The sequence below is a fragment of the Pieris napi genome, chromosome 22 (assembly GCF_905475465.1).
Source record: "Pieris napi chromosome 22, ilPieNapi1.2, whole genome shotgun sequence".
Classification (NCBI taxonomy): Eukaryota; Metazoa; Arthropoda; class Insecta; order Lepidoptera; family Pieridae; genus Pieris; species Pieris napi.
Window position 1 is genome coordinate 4,276,999 of NC_062255.1, and position 14,579 is coordinate 4,291,577.

The window sequence follows — 14,579 nt, forward strand, 5'->3', positions numbered from 1 at the left end:
CTTTTTACTTTCGTTTCAACATTTAAAGTTTTCACTTCAAAAAGAAAGTGATATATAGTTACGAAACGAAAAGCATTTAAGGCTAGTACCCCAATTGCGACGGTATCGACGGATCAGTATCATCGGTGGGATTAAGATGTTCTTGTATGTTTGTATGTTATATGAAAAAAAACAATATTTTCAGAATAACTGGAAGGCTAAAAAAAGAAATCTAAAGTAAAAAATTAAATATCTTTAATTTATCCTATAAAATTTAACAATTTCGGTGTTTTTGTGCTATTTACAAAATAAATAAAAAGTAAGCCTTTGTATTAGATGGCTTGGGGTTTTTTCTTCAACTCCATCATCGATTGAGGGCCTTTCATCACTCGATGCATCAAATCCCAGCACATTTTTGCCGGCAGTAGGCTGAAAAAGTACATTATATTTATTTTCTTACTATTTCTCACGTATTCTCAATAAGAATTAAATATCTTTCAGACAATTAATTTCAGAATACTTTTAAAACAATTGCAGAAAGAATTAGCTTGCAATACAAAAATATAACTAATTAGGACAACATAATATATTTGTTGAGGAAGGATGGTAAACAGTTCCTGACTGGCCGATCCCCAGTGGCTTTTTTAATGGAATTTTGCTTTGTTAGCCTTTAGGCTGTTGGCTATCGTAGCTCTTCCGATCTCTAGTAGCTAGGGTTGAGAAGTTATATATATCCTTAGCGGCAGGTATAACTACGTTAGTTTTCATGGTTCGCAGTGATTCTACCCGTGGAATGTAGGTGTCGCTAGTAATAAACATATTACAGTTTCCCATGTAATAGTTTCCCGAAGTCGTAAAATTCGTAAACCGAATTATAATGAACAAGAATATATATGCATATAGGTAATTCAATGCGAACGTCTATAAATAAAATACTAAATTTATATGTTCACAAATGAACTGGCAAGAAACTCTTCTTTTCGTTTTTTTATGAACATTATTTTTTATTATTAATAATATGAAAAAAAACTCACCATTTCAGAGGTAAAAGATACCTTACAGAACCGGGCATGATACAGTTAACCTCATTCTTTCGAATTGAGTCGATCATTGTTTCGGCCACATAATCCGGTTCCAACATAGGCATCAATCGCGGTGTTACTCCATCAAACATCCCAGTATTTATGTAGTATGGACATACTAGAGTTGCATAGATTGAGCTGTGACCATGTGCCTGAAAACACAATTTATATCGATAAGGTTCTACACTCCAGACTATCCTTATTATTACAGCTACGAGTCGTACATGTTACTTTTTAAAACATTCTACGGCTCGTAAAGGTCTTGTACGTAAGCGTTAAATGGTAAATGATGCTTTGATGTGGGTAAAATTACATTCAATTTCACTTATATTGCGCAACGAATACGATATATTTTTCTATTCAACAAAGAATGTATTTCTAATATCAATTTATTTTATTTAAGAGGAATTTTATTTATGTCACCACTGACACACCCACCTTCATAGGATTTCTTACTCAACTATCTTTCACAAGCTACTAGTTTCAGGTTGTCGGAACAAATAGTGTACGGGCATTGAAAGCTCAATTGACCTTGAAACAATATCAATAGCATTGACACAGAACCGCTGCTTCAGGCAATTAATCTTTCAATATTAAACTGAGAGACTAATAGAAGAAGGATGCCTTCGTATTCGATAATAATTAATTGAACGAAAACGTATGACTTACCCGTAGCTCCGTAAAAAGGCTTTCGTGAAAGCCGACAGTGGCGAATTTTGTAGCGCTGTAGTCTGTACAACGATAGGTCCCAAGAAGGCCAGCCACTGAGCCAACTGTCACTATATGACCCTTTCCATTTTCTATCATGTCTGGGAGAAAAGCTTTCACAGTCTGAAATAAATGTCCTCATGTTTCGCCTTATTATGTTATGTTGTAACAGTTGATAATAGGATTACGTCGTTTTGGAACTCAAAAATCGATGGTAGTTGTCAAATATTGGTGTAAGTAGTGGCGGATTTACCAGCAGGCTGAGTAGGCTGGAGCCTAGGGCAGCAGAATTTTGGGGCGGCAATTTGGGAACCGAATTTATTTTGCTACCTCATAGATATCAAAAAGATTTCTGATGTTTTACGGATAGAAGTCTGCAACAAATTCGGTGTAGCAAACTTCAATATTATAAACAGGTAGTTCGCCGCCCGTCAACCATGAGTCGACCTCTGCGCCCTCAGCTTCTTACATTTACGAGTGAAAACAGCGAAATTGCAGAAAATGTATGTCCCTCTTCCCCCTATCAATCCATACATACTACTGGTTGGAGGCTTCGAACTGGATGGTTTGTGTATAGTTTTGTACTCAAAACTTCAGAGCCAAAAGCAATTTTTCATGCATGTTCTCATGTAAAAATATCCTATGACATGACAGTTGTAGAGGCAAAAACTTCACAGCCTTGAAAATATGTAAATCCGCCACTGGGTGTAACAATTATGAATTTATTTATTTTTAAATTTAAAATTTTGTTTCTAAATCTTTTGTTCTAAACAAGCAATCTTGTTTAGGTAATAAAAGACTTATTTGCTAAGAAATGTTTCACTGACTAACGTAATCTCGTTCCACGACTTTGTTTTTAATAATAAATTACATTTAGTGTTTTACTTCGTAGCGTACAATTCCATTTTCGTCATATTTTATTGTAATATTATAAGCAATGTTTTAAACTTACCCAATAATGTGAAAGAATGTTCACTTTGTATGTTCGTTCTATCGCCGTGTCATTTAGCTCTAAAAGTGTTTCTCCGAAGACAACGCCAGCATTATTTATTAAAACATCGACTTTACCCACCTGCGAAAAGCCATAAACAAATTTGAAACGCTGCTTATGTTATGCTAGAGTCTAGACCATAAGGTTAGGTATAAAGCTAATCGTTGTGTATAACGTTATGAAAATATTTTTTGAAGTTATACTTCTTTAGGCGCGTTATGAAAAATTGATGAGAGTGAAATTTTACGATGCACGCGACCGTGACACAAAATTAACAGAATGAAGTTAGTGGCGCATGTTGGCACGCACGCCGCCTCTGTTCACTGTGTATTTATATTTATAATATTTATTTTATAATAATTTAGAATTATACCTCTGTATTCTACCATAAGTTTGACAAATTACTTTACCTCTTTACATGCCTTACACCTGGTAATACCTTTCTTTTTTACACCTTTTGGTTACGAACAAAAGGTATATACTAGTAAATTTCTATATACATCAATAAAGGGTAACTAATATGTTAATAATTATATATTATTTCTTCAACCTTGTAAGGCCAAAAACATGGATGGATAATTTATATATATGAACATTGGTGTAAAGTATTCCAGTTGTTTGCATATAATCGAAAGGATAATTAGCCTTCTTACTTATAAATTGATCATTTATCTTTCATTAAATTTGCCTATATCCTAATCCTACCATGACCTTTTTGCAATTTGTTATATTTCCTTAGAGGTTTCTAGTTGTAATTGTATCATATTACAATCTGCAATCTAATACATTTCAAGTGGCGAAGGCGCTTATTACAACTTCACGAGATAACGAAGTGTTTTATTAATTAGTTATTATTAATTAGTAAGGTAATTGAAATATATTTTTATCGTTCATCGAAGACCACAGTATTTACATATTCTTTTTTTAAGGAACAGGGGCAAACGGCTAGGAGACTCACCTGATGTTAAGTGATACAGCCGCCCATGGACACTAACAATGCCAGAGCTTGCGAGTGCGTTGTCAGCCTTTTATGAATCAACTTAATCATCCTAGAGTTTTGTATGAATGTAAGGAAGTTATAACAGATTGGCTAAAAACTTTAACTTATGAGGAGTTCGCTAGTTTGACACACATACATAATTATATACTTAACAACAAGTATACACTCACTCACACACACGCACACACACCTGCGCACATGCGCACATACACACACAACTACGCATGCATAAAATAAGTTCATAGAATTGTCAGAGAAACTATGAGAATTACATTTAATTTTATTTATTTAATTTTTTACCGGCTTTGCTTCTTAGCTGGGTTTTGTTTTGTTTCGGGTATTCTTTTCTAACAACTGTCTCAATATTGTATAAATAAGGGAAGTAGCGAGCCAACCCCAACACAAGTGTCTCTGACTACTTACGGGGGCTGTCTCAACTTATGTATTAATTGTAAAATTGAGACACAAATAATTTTTTTTCATTTTCATCTAAACATGGACAATCGAATGCTTACCTCTCTCTTTACTTTCTGGGCTGATTTATAAACAGCAGCGCGATCAGCCAAGTCAACAACATAGCTTTTCGCTTCATACCCCTCGTCTCTAACTGCAGAACATGTTTTATTTAATGCTGAAATCAAGAAAAAAGTCTCTCAGTAATATTGAAAGATTAATTGCCTAAAGCCGTGAATAACACTTGGTTTGTGTCTAGGTGATTTATATTATGACAAGAGATACCTTATCCTTATTGATTCACCGGAAATGGACTCTTCTAAGGTAAATTTTGCCAGTTCCTAGAGGCGGTTATGCTATGGTTAAACATTGAGTTTGACAAGTATTAAAGCTAAGGCGTAAGATATTTCTATCAAGCAATTTAATTCCACGTGTAGCCGCTAGAGGCGCTGCAACATTTTTTAATATAATGCTAAAAGCCTGTAGGAGCACAAATGTATACTAAACTTCCGTTCACCGTAAAAGAGGTTTTTAATGAATTATAAATAAGTATCTAATTTTTGTATTGCATTAAAACAACTGACGTTACCATCAATATTTAGTTATTGATGATACTAAAATGGAATCTTTATATAAATAATATATCTTATTGTACCTTGCTTAATGCTTTTATAACAACTCTGTTTTGTAAATTGCGAATTGTTATTCTGTATGCTAATAGTCTTGAATGTCTAATGAATATTAATTAGCTTCTTATACAAGATACCTCTCATTACGAAAATTGTTGTTGGAGTAATTGAATATTTTTTCTATGTTATCTTAATTATCTACCTCATTATTGTACTTAAGCAAAATTTTGGAGATATTTTCATTCAGTTACGACATAATACTTATTTGTCAGTATTAAATTTTTAGTATTCAGGTATCCTGTTTGGTCTGTCTGAAGTTTTATGATAACTTCTGATAGGTACGTCCTATATAAATTTTCATAACATGAGCAGGCACAAAAACGTCGCATACTCTGTTCTATGAGAAATCTAAAAGATCCTGTCTTATTCTATTAAAACCATAAAATCTAGTTAAGAGATATTACACTTTAGTGGAACACAGCGCGATTGTGTAAGTGATTTGAGTGTACGATAAAATTATTTTGTTCGCAAATACCTACATTACTTTTAAAGAAAGGTTTATATTCCATAGACTGACAACAAATTCAACCTTAGTGTTGAATTAAGTAGAAATGATTTTTTCAAATTATTCGGAAAACACCATTAAATCTTGTATAATTACTTACGTATTTCCGGCACGCACTGTTTCTATACGCTTAATTAAAGGTAATTATGTCCATACATTTTATCTGCGCATTTCGCAAAAGATAAAAAGATGTGCCTAGTAACTTGTAGTGTGTAAAACTAGCCCCCAATTTTTACGTGAAATATATTATTGTTAATTGGAATAAATTTATTAACCACCTGGTTAATTCCTATATATTCTTCTCTTCCGTTCTACGCCCTTGATTTGAGAACTGGCAGTAAATGTAAAATCAGAAGCATTTAATACATATTTCTTTTTTGACGTTTATAAGTGTACATAGCCTACCTACCTGTATGAATAAATGATTTTGTTTTGAAGTTATACTTTTTTAGGCGCGTTATGAAAAATTGATAAGTGAAATTTTACGATGCGCGCGCATCGTGACACAAAATTAACAGAATGAAGTTGCCCACGGAAGATGCTACGGCATTGGACATAATTTAAAAACAACATTGGAATAATATTATAATTTATGTTACACTTAATGTAAGAGAATAATAATAAATAAATATTTTTTTAATTTTTGTAATGTAAACTGAACTTTATTGACTATAATGACTCCTTTTCCAGTCTTTGATTATTTAATTGTAATTAATTATTTGCATGCAACCTAAAACTATTTTTAATAATGGCAAAGAAGTATAACTTCTTACGCGCGTACATAAGTACACGCACCCTTTTTTTTGATAAAGAAGAACTGTATAAAACTTATCTTACCATCCTCATTAACATCCCATATGACCACTTTAGCCCCAAGTCTTGCGAGTCGAATCGCCAATCGCCTTCCAACTCCACCTCCACCTCCAGTAACCAGCACAATGTCCCCTTTTAAGCTCTTCATAGGCCTAAGGGCGTTGGGAACCAGAGTCCAGAACAGTGACTCTAGTATATAATAACATGACAGAACGAGGAACAGAACAGTATCTTTGGCTATGTCGAAAATACTTGAGACCTGCGACTGTGTCTTCATTTTGCGATCTTCTAACATCCTGCAAATATATTGCTGCTATATATATATGAACAAACAGAAATTCTATGATATATTTAAATCAAGACGACATTATCAACGTTGTGTAGTTTAAGTAGGTGTATAATAATATTATTTATTATTATTATTATATATAGCGGCGGTTAAATACGCATCTCCAGCCCTGCGATTCTGTAACTCACTTTTCGAACTCACACAACGGTTTTCGCATCGGCGATCACTCTCAAATCAATCGTGAAGCAGTCATTTTATGATTTGGCATTCTGATAAACAATAAACTACAAGCTCCCACCTTTTCAGAATGCCAAATCATAAAATGACTGCTTCACGATTGATTTGAGAGCGATCGCCGATGCGAAAACCGTTGTGTGAGTTCGAAAAGTGAGTTACAGAATCGCAGGGCTGGTCTGGCGCGCCCTTCAATAGGCCACAACATCTCAGATAAAATCGAATGGGATTGTCACCAAAGGTCTGTATAAAAAAACTCAGGGACTTTGGTTTATGATTCCCGAGCTATAGGCAATATATGGGTGTTCAGTCTTTTATGTCTGACATAGTACGTCGATTAATGTATCTAACATCCACGACCGTTTCCTTAACTGTACGAGAAATTGTTGTTTGCGAAATTGATTAAACAGGTTTTGAACTACCACTGGAGGTCAAACCCAAATAAATACAGGACAAAATATAAATAAATATGATATTATAATTATACAATTGTGTGTGTTGTTTAACTAATTTAATTTACAATTAACATATCCTTGGATATTTACAGCTATATTTTTGGAAAGGTAGATTAAATAAAGCATAATGACTATAAAATTTAGGTCTCGTTGCGTAAGGTCAGCCATAGCCGTCTCGAATACTAATTTGGACCTAGATCCAAAGTTTTTAGATCGGCGTTGTGACGGTTTTAAGATTAAGTATTTTACTCGCTTTTAATTACGGCCTTTGTTATAAAATGCTTCTTAGATACGAGAGTTTTGAGTATTGATATTGTCAAAAATAACCTATATTAAGTACTACTAATCCCAATCTAAATTCTTCGAATTTATAGACGCTAAGCTGTACCTACTTAGTAAACCAGCAAAATACCGAGTTACTCGACAGAAAATAAAAAATGAAGGTAGACTAACATCTAAGCTCAAGGAAAACTAAAGGAAATGATCACAATCCAAATCACCATCTGAAGATAAACAGCAACACAAGGCTCTAAATTATAAAATAAATAATTATTAAATAAATATATTTCGCTCCAAAGCAAATTCAACGTCAGGACTTAGAGAATTTAGCAATTAAAAATTAAACAAAACACAGCATACCGGAAATCAAAGATAATACTAATCGTTAACAAGACACTCCCCGTGGGGAAAGCCACCACCACCCTTATTTACATATGAATAACGAAGAACAGGACAGTAATAAAGATCCCTATCATCCAAAACAAGATAATTAGATCTGAACGATGCGTTGAGAAAAATCAGCGAAAAACAAAGAGAAATGGAAAATATGGCAGAGGCTTTTACCCTAAAAATATAATATATATACAATACCAGACCACTAAAAACACTGACTAAATTTTTTACAACTTAGACTAACACCTGAGACTCAGATTAAGAAATTTTAACTAACCAATTTTTGCGTGGATTCATTAATAAACCTCTAAGGGTCTGTTTCAAACTACGGATAAGTTCTACATAAGTTCCAAATTAGCTATTTATTACTTATTGGTAGGATAAACACTATTGTTGCGTTTCACGACTGTCAGATAGCGCTATTCGTCACATAAAGTCCATCATAAGTTATGAGTCCGATGAAGTGTCAAATAGCACAATTTATCTTCCAAATAATTTATGTGTTGCATAGCTATTTAGTACTATATCCATACATTGTGAAACAGACCCTAATAATAATATCTAAGCAAGCTCTACAGTAACAATGTTATTTATCTCTATATACAGATATTAGTGTGAGAAGTCTGCACTACGAGCTGGTTCTGGTTCTAGGTAATTGAATTTTGAAGGAATCAGGCATATTACAATATATTGCATGGCGCGAATACCTCTGCAGGAGTGTGGAGAGAGTGTACCGACAGAACCTTCTTTGAGATGCCAGTTATGAACACAGATATACTAGTTAATAGGTTTTTGAATACAGTTTAAATACTCTAAAAGAATTGAAATCGTTTACGAATTAAAAAAAAACTAAAAATAATGAGATACTTTTGTTGGTACTATACTATTGCTTCATACAAAAAAGTAATTATTGATTGAAAAAAAAAATGATGTCTTTTGTATTGTAGTAATGTAAAAGGTTTAATATAATATTTTTAGATTACTCATGCGCTTTTTAAGACTTAAAGAGACTTAATTATACGAAAAAAGCTGAAACTAAATAACAAAGCAATAGAAATAAGAAAACTACGTTTAGTGACAATTTATGGTTGATGTTACTTTATTTAATTGCCAACACTACAACTCGTAGCTTAAGAATTGGACTCCTACGATCCTTGAGGTCGTATTATCGAACCCGAGCTGTGCACCAATGGACCATCAGCCTATCTGCGTATTTAAAGCGAAATAAAGGAAAACATTGTGAGGAAACCGGCATACCTTAGACCCAAAAAGTCGCGGGCACATAAGGCTGATCACCTACTCAGCTATTCGTAACAATAATAATCACGAAACAGATACAGGGTAACGCCGAACTAAAAGGTTGTAGTTGCACAGTTTTTTAATGTAATTTGTATCATTATAGCTATATTTGTATATATTAGCTGTTTTAAATAATTGATTAGAGATATTCTGATTACCTTCTTTAATATCCATCGTGCTTTATGTGTAGAAAATACAATTAAAAACAAATTAATTTACAAAGATTAATAATTTAATCATGCTTATTAATATATTAAAATACATACCTGTTATTATATATGGAACATATAAAATATAATTTCACAATTGACAACTTCTTAAATGCACTACAAATGCAGGTTTTAAACGTGCGCGCGCGCCGGTTGGCCTACAACTGTGTTCTACTCTGGGCTTTCACCTTCGCTAACGGTAAAAAATTTCCATCTAATATACTTCCCATATTAACAGCTTGTTTACTTGTTTTTTTAAACCCAATGGAGAATTGGCACACTGTCAATGGTGCAAATTGATGATTTTGTTAAACTCTCATAGAGTACAGAATATCTAAAATCTATTTAACAAACGAACATTAAATACCTTGTATGTGCTGCATATATCTATATGCTAATCAAAAGTTTAAATGGAAAAAAGTGGGTCGATCTAGAATTTGATTTGAAAATGGGACTTACTTTGTTATGAAGATCAGTAAAACAGATCACAAAAATATGCCATGACATTCAGTGTACCGATGTCACTTATACGATACATATTGCAATAATTATTCTATACAAGAATAAATATTTATATCAAACTAACTAACAAATACTTTTAAATTATCCTTTCACCTACACAAACAATTAAAGTGTTAAGACTGTGTAGAATAAAAAATTATATTAAATTTTACAGCTCTCTTATAGCTCATATATATATGTCGTTCGACGACCTTTATACTGGGGGAATGCCACAAAAATTGTCTCAAACGACTAAAGATTTTATATTTGTTATGGTTAAATAAAAATTATAACAGTACAAATAATGTTTTTTTAAATAAAACTTCTTTGCTCAATTAAACTTTGAATCAAATTAAAAACGCTCTTTAAATTTGTGGAAAAAACGTCAAATAATATACAAGGTTAAAAATAAATTATTGTAACAGCTTGCTAGTTATAAGTTTATATTTTAGTATTGTCTAACGCCCTCTCTTGGCAGTTAAAAGTATTATTACTTTAAACAGAAAGTGCAATACTTGTGAAACATTAATTTCGTTGGAACGCCATCTATGAGCCTAATAATATATTTTATCTTATGTAAGTTGCAGATGGCACTTAAATTGATCCTAAAGGAATTATATATGTATATATATATTTCCTATAGATTATGTTACAGAACTATCAAAACTTCAATATGAATTTAAAAAAAAGTTTATATTTTTTTTGTCCACAGAAATTAATATCCGAGTTTAAATCGATGTGACTTTTGAATATCAAAATTAAAAACTTTTTTTTAAATAAAATTACTTAGATACAATTAATTTTTGCCCATTGCTTCGTTTAAGAAGATTTACAAATGACCCTATCTACTTATATTTAATTTACATGTTGTTTCAATATATTACAATGGAAATTTCTAATCGTTTTAAATATCATATAATTATACATCATATTACTAGATTTGAACAGCCTTGTTATACAGCAATTAACAGGAACAGCGCAGTGATTAATTTTGATACAAAACACGGGGTAATTGCGATGTAATTGCTTAAATTTTAGTGCAAGGAGTTATATATTTTAATCACAAATTGTAGGGGTTGCTTGAATAAAATATAATTATTGTATTTATTTATTTATTTATAAGCTTAACGGTATTCCTACAGCTACTTACGAGTACTATACAATATTCAAAAAATTACACTATACACAAAAGCCAAAAACGGAATACACATTTAAACATACACAAAGCACAGTTACACCAACAAATACAAAAAATACAAAGAATATATATATGTATTTACAATAAATTCTAAATTCTAAGATTCATAGTTCATTACAATATATTTTAGTATAAAGGAGGAATAACAAAGCCATTCTATCTAATAGATTTTAGATTGTAGATTAAATTATTCAACAGAAGTGCCAATAAACGTGAACGAAGATGAAGTTGAATATGTAAATGAGTATGTCTACTTAGGACATTTAATAGCTAATAAAGAATACATAGGCAAAGAACTGGACCGTAGAGTTACAAATACTTGGAAAAGATACTGGTCACTGTTAGAAATAATGAAAAACAGAAACTTGAAAATGTTTGTACGAGCAGTGTTGGCCTAGTGGCTTCAGCGTGCGACTCTCATATCTGAGGTCGTAGGTTCGATCCCCGGCTGTGCATCAATGGAATTTCTTTCTATGTGCGCATTAAACATTTCCTGGAACCGTGAGAAAACCGACATGTCTTAGACCCAAAAAGTCGACGGCGTGTGTCAGTCACTGGAGGCTGATCACCTACTTGCCTATTAGATTTAAAAAATGATCATGAAACAGATTCAGTAATCTGAGGCCAAGACCTAAAAGAGGTTGTAGCACCACTGATTTATTTTTGAAAATGTTTTACAAGAGAAAAGTATTTGATACCTGTATATTACCAGCCTGATATACGCATGTCAAATCTAGTCACTCACTCATAAAGACGAAAACAAACTAAGAGTATGTCAGAATAGTATCGAAGGGAGTGTTCTAGGTCCGAATTTGAAAGATAGTGTAAAACTAGAAGAAATAAAGGACATGACAAAGTTTAGAAATGCTGTTACTTCTAGTAAAAGATTGAAATGGAAATGGACAGGACACATTATGAGAGAAGATAACTGGACGAAGAAAGTGACGGAATGGCTTCCTCGCTATGACAAAAGAAAACGAGAAAGACAAATAAAAAGATGGAAAGATGATGTGCGAAGAGCAGCTGGTCCTATATGCTAGAAACAGAGAAGAGTGGAAGCTCTCAGAGGAGACCTTTGTCCAAGGACAAGCTGTATAACAGAAATCAACTGACTTGCCGATTAATTACTAGTATTTATTTTATATTTTTAGTACTTCACCATTTTATGTACTAGTATAAGCAATTACAGCAATAAAGGCTTTTATTATTTATTATCGACGACTCATTGGTCTAGTGGTTAGTACCCCTGACTACGAATCCATGGGTCCCGGGTTCGATCCCCGGCTGAGACGAACATCGATGTGATGAGCATTTGGTGTTGTGCTTAGATCTTGGGTGTTTAAATATGTATTTATATGTCTATCTATCTATAATATGTATGTATATCCGTTGCCTAGTACCCATAACACAAGCTTTACCAGCTTAGCATGGAACTAGGTCAATTGGTGTGAATTGTCTTTGAAAAAAAAAATATTATTAAAATATGAAATATACGAAATGTAGATATCTACCTAAATGTATTAAGATCGTGAAAGGGACTTTCCTCCCTTTCATAATTGTTAACCCGTGGCTAATAAATACAAGCTTATCTCAATTTATATTCCCTCTCGAATGTTGGGGAAATGGTGGGTCCAGTTTAATATTAATAAATAGCATTTCGTATAGAACGTGATAACGGTTTTGTGACAAGGAAAATAATTCAATTCGATCGCAAAAACTTTTAAGCTAAAAAGATACAGAAAAGTATTACACATTTTTTAAAGAAAATGTTTTCTACTGTGTACAGTAGAAAACATTAGTACAAGTACTTTTACTTTAAGTATTTAAGTACTTTTATGCTGGCAGCATTTCCTCGCTGTATTTCACACGCTGATCACCGGTACTATCTACCAGGCACCAACTTAAATTTTTAATTAGCGCCTTAGCACTTAAACCGTACGACCTTGGGTCGTCTCTCTTTGAGTCTCTAGTCAAAGGGGAACACAATAGAAGTTGGAGGAAAGACAGTTATATTTGAGCTGTTTATTATTTTCCGCCTGCCCTGCGGCTGTGCCAGCTTTTGTGCTTGTCCGTGGGAGGTGAGCCGAGGCGAACGAAAGTAGCGTTCCATACCAAATATACATAGTACTTATAACTTTAAGTAAAGGCCGATTTACATTATCTTAGTGTTTAGGAGAGTGCTTTAGTACAACTTGAAAGGCAAGTTCTTTAGTGCTTTAGTGCGTTGCGAGTGAACGTTTACATTTCTTCCATGAGTATCATTACAGCGCCACAATGAACGCGCAACGACGTCGGCAAACACGCTCTATTCTACGCAAAATACTAACTGTAGTTATGGAACAAATAGAAGACGAGATTTTATTCGAAATAAATAAACTAAATATAAATAATAAATGAAATAGCTTCTTTTAAGGCAGTGTATGCCGAATGCCTAACCTGTTTGTTTTTGTATAAATTGTTTTTAACGTTCCACAAACATTCGTGAACAACATATTCAGACACAAATTTGATACTTGTATCTTCCGACCATTTAGTCATCTTTAAAAATCAAAAAACACGCACGCGTTTCACGGCACTTATGCACTCTCCTAAAGATTTTACTAAATTACGTGTTTACACACAACGAGCGAAGATCTCGGGGGGTGCGCGGGTGCGGGAGGGGTATCACTTGAAACAAAAATAAAAAGCGATTCTATTTTGATTCAACTTGAAAGTCAAGTAGAACCGTACTAAAGCAAATAGCGTTTACTAAAGCAAGTAGCGTTTACATGTTTCAACTAAAGTACTATCCTAAAGCACTCTCCTAAACACTAAGATAATGTAAATCGGCCCTAACTTAATAAGTTGTCATAAAAGGTACGTAGAAGGAACTCGATATTTTTTTATCTTACCTGCCACAAAGTTCAACTGTTTTTAATTAAGTTTTACTTGTTTTAGACAAGTTGAACAGTCCAATTAACATTGTACCATGTATAATTTTCTCATGAAAATGACACTGAATGGGAATTTTCTGAATAGGGTTACAAACTGGTTTAGTTCTTGAAGTAAGAATGATATAATAATATTTTAAGAAGGTTTAATTTCGTGGAAAAAACTATAAAATCCTACTGTTTTTGCTGTGAATTTCCGAACCTTAATCGATACCTGATAGTTGATATAAATTTAATAAAGTATGATACAAATAATATAAGAATTGACTTTGAATAATATTGTAAAATGTAAAATTCCTTGAGACAAATTTGCGCGTCATTGTGTGTGGCAGAATATGCGAACTTACGATTGAACCACGTTACACATTTTTGTACCATATTCTTGCATTAAATAAATTGTTATTATCATAACTAATATTGTGGCCGTGAGCAAACCGGCCAAATTTATTTTTACTTCGACGGATGTCTTTGATGATTCTTCCTTCGGATTTTCTATGGGATCAAAGTTGATTTATTGCTACCGATCTGTTTGCTGTTATATATTAAATAACAAAATTAACTTTACAGAATTC

The 14,579-nt window shown here is 32.9% G+C and overlaps 1 protein-coding gene across 1 annotated transcript; it reads right to left on the bottom strand.

Moving 5' to 3' along the window:
- Window positions 1-275: 275 nt before the first annotated feature.
- Window positions 276-9,566, bottom strand: LOC125060995 (short-chain dehydrogenase/reductase family 16C member 6). Its single transcript, XM_047666130.1, has 7 exons — window positions 9,436-9,566; window positions 6,245-6,516; window positions 4,276-4,391; window positions 2,722-2,841; window positions 1,731-1,892; window positions 1,014-1,213; window positions 276-408 (listed from the first exon to the last, which is right to left on the bottom strand). Exons 2-7 carry the CDS (start codon window positions 6,513-6,515, stop codon window positions 312-314), a joined length of 966 nt encoding a protein of 321 aa, XP_047522086.1. The 5' UTR covers window position 6,516; window positions 9,436-9,566; the 3' UTR covers window positions 276-311.
- Between the last annotated feature and the right edge of the window lie 5,013 nt (window positions 9,567-14,579).

Coding starts and splice junctions, on each gene's coding strand:
- LOC125060995 (XM_047666130.1), bottom strand. CDS start 6,515: ATGTTAGAAGATCGCAAAATGAAGACACAGTCGCAGGTCTCAAGTATT. Junction 2,842..4,275: donor CCCAGAAAGTAAAGAGAGAG/GTAAGCATTCGA, acceptor GGCTTTTCGCAG/GTGGGTAAAGTCGATGTTTT. Junction 1,893..2,721: donor ACATTCTTTCACATTATTGG/GTAAGTTTAAAA, acceptor CATTTATTTCAG/ACTGTGAAAGCTTTTCTCCC.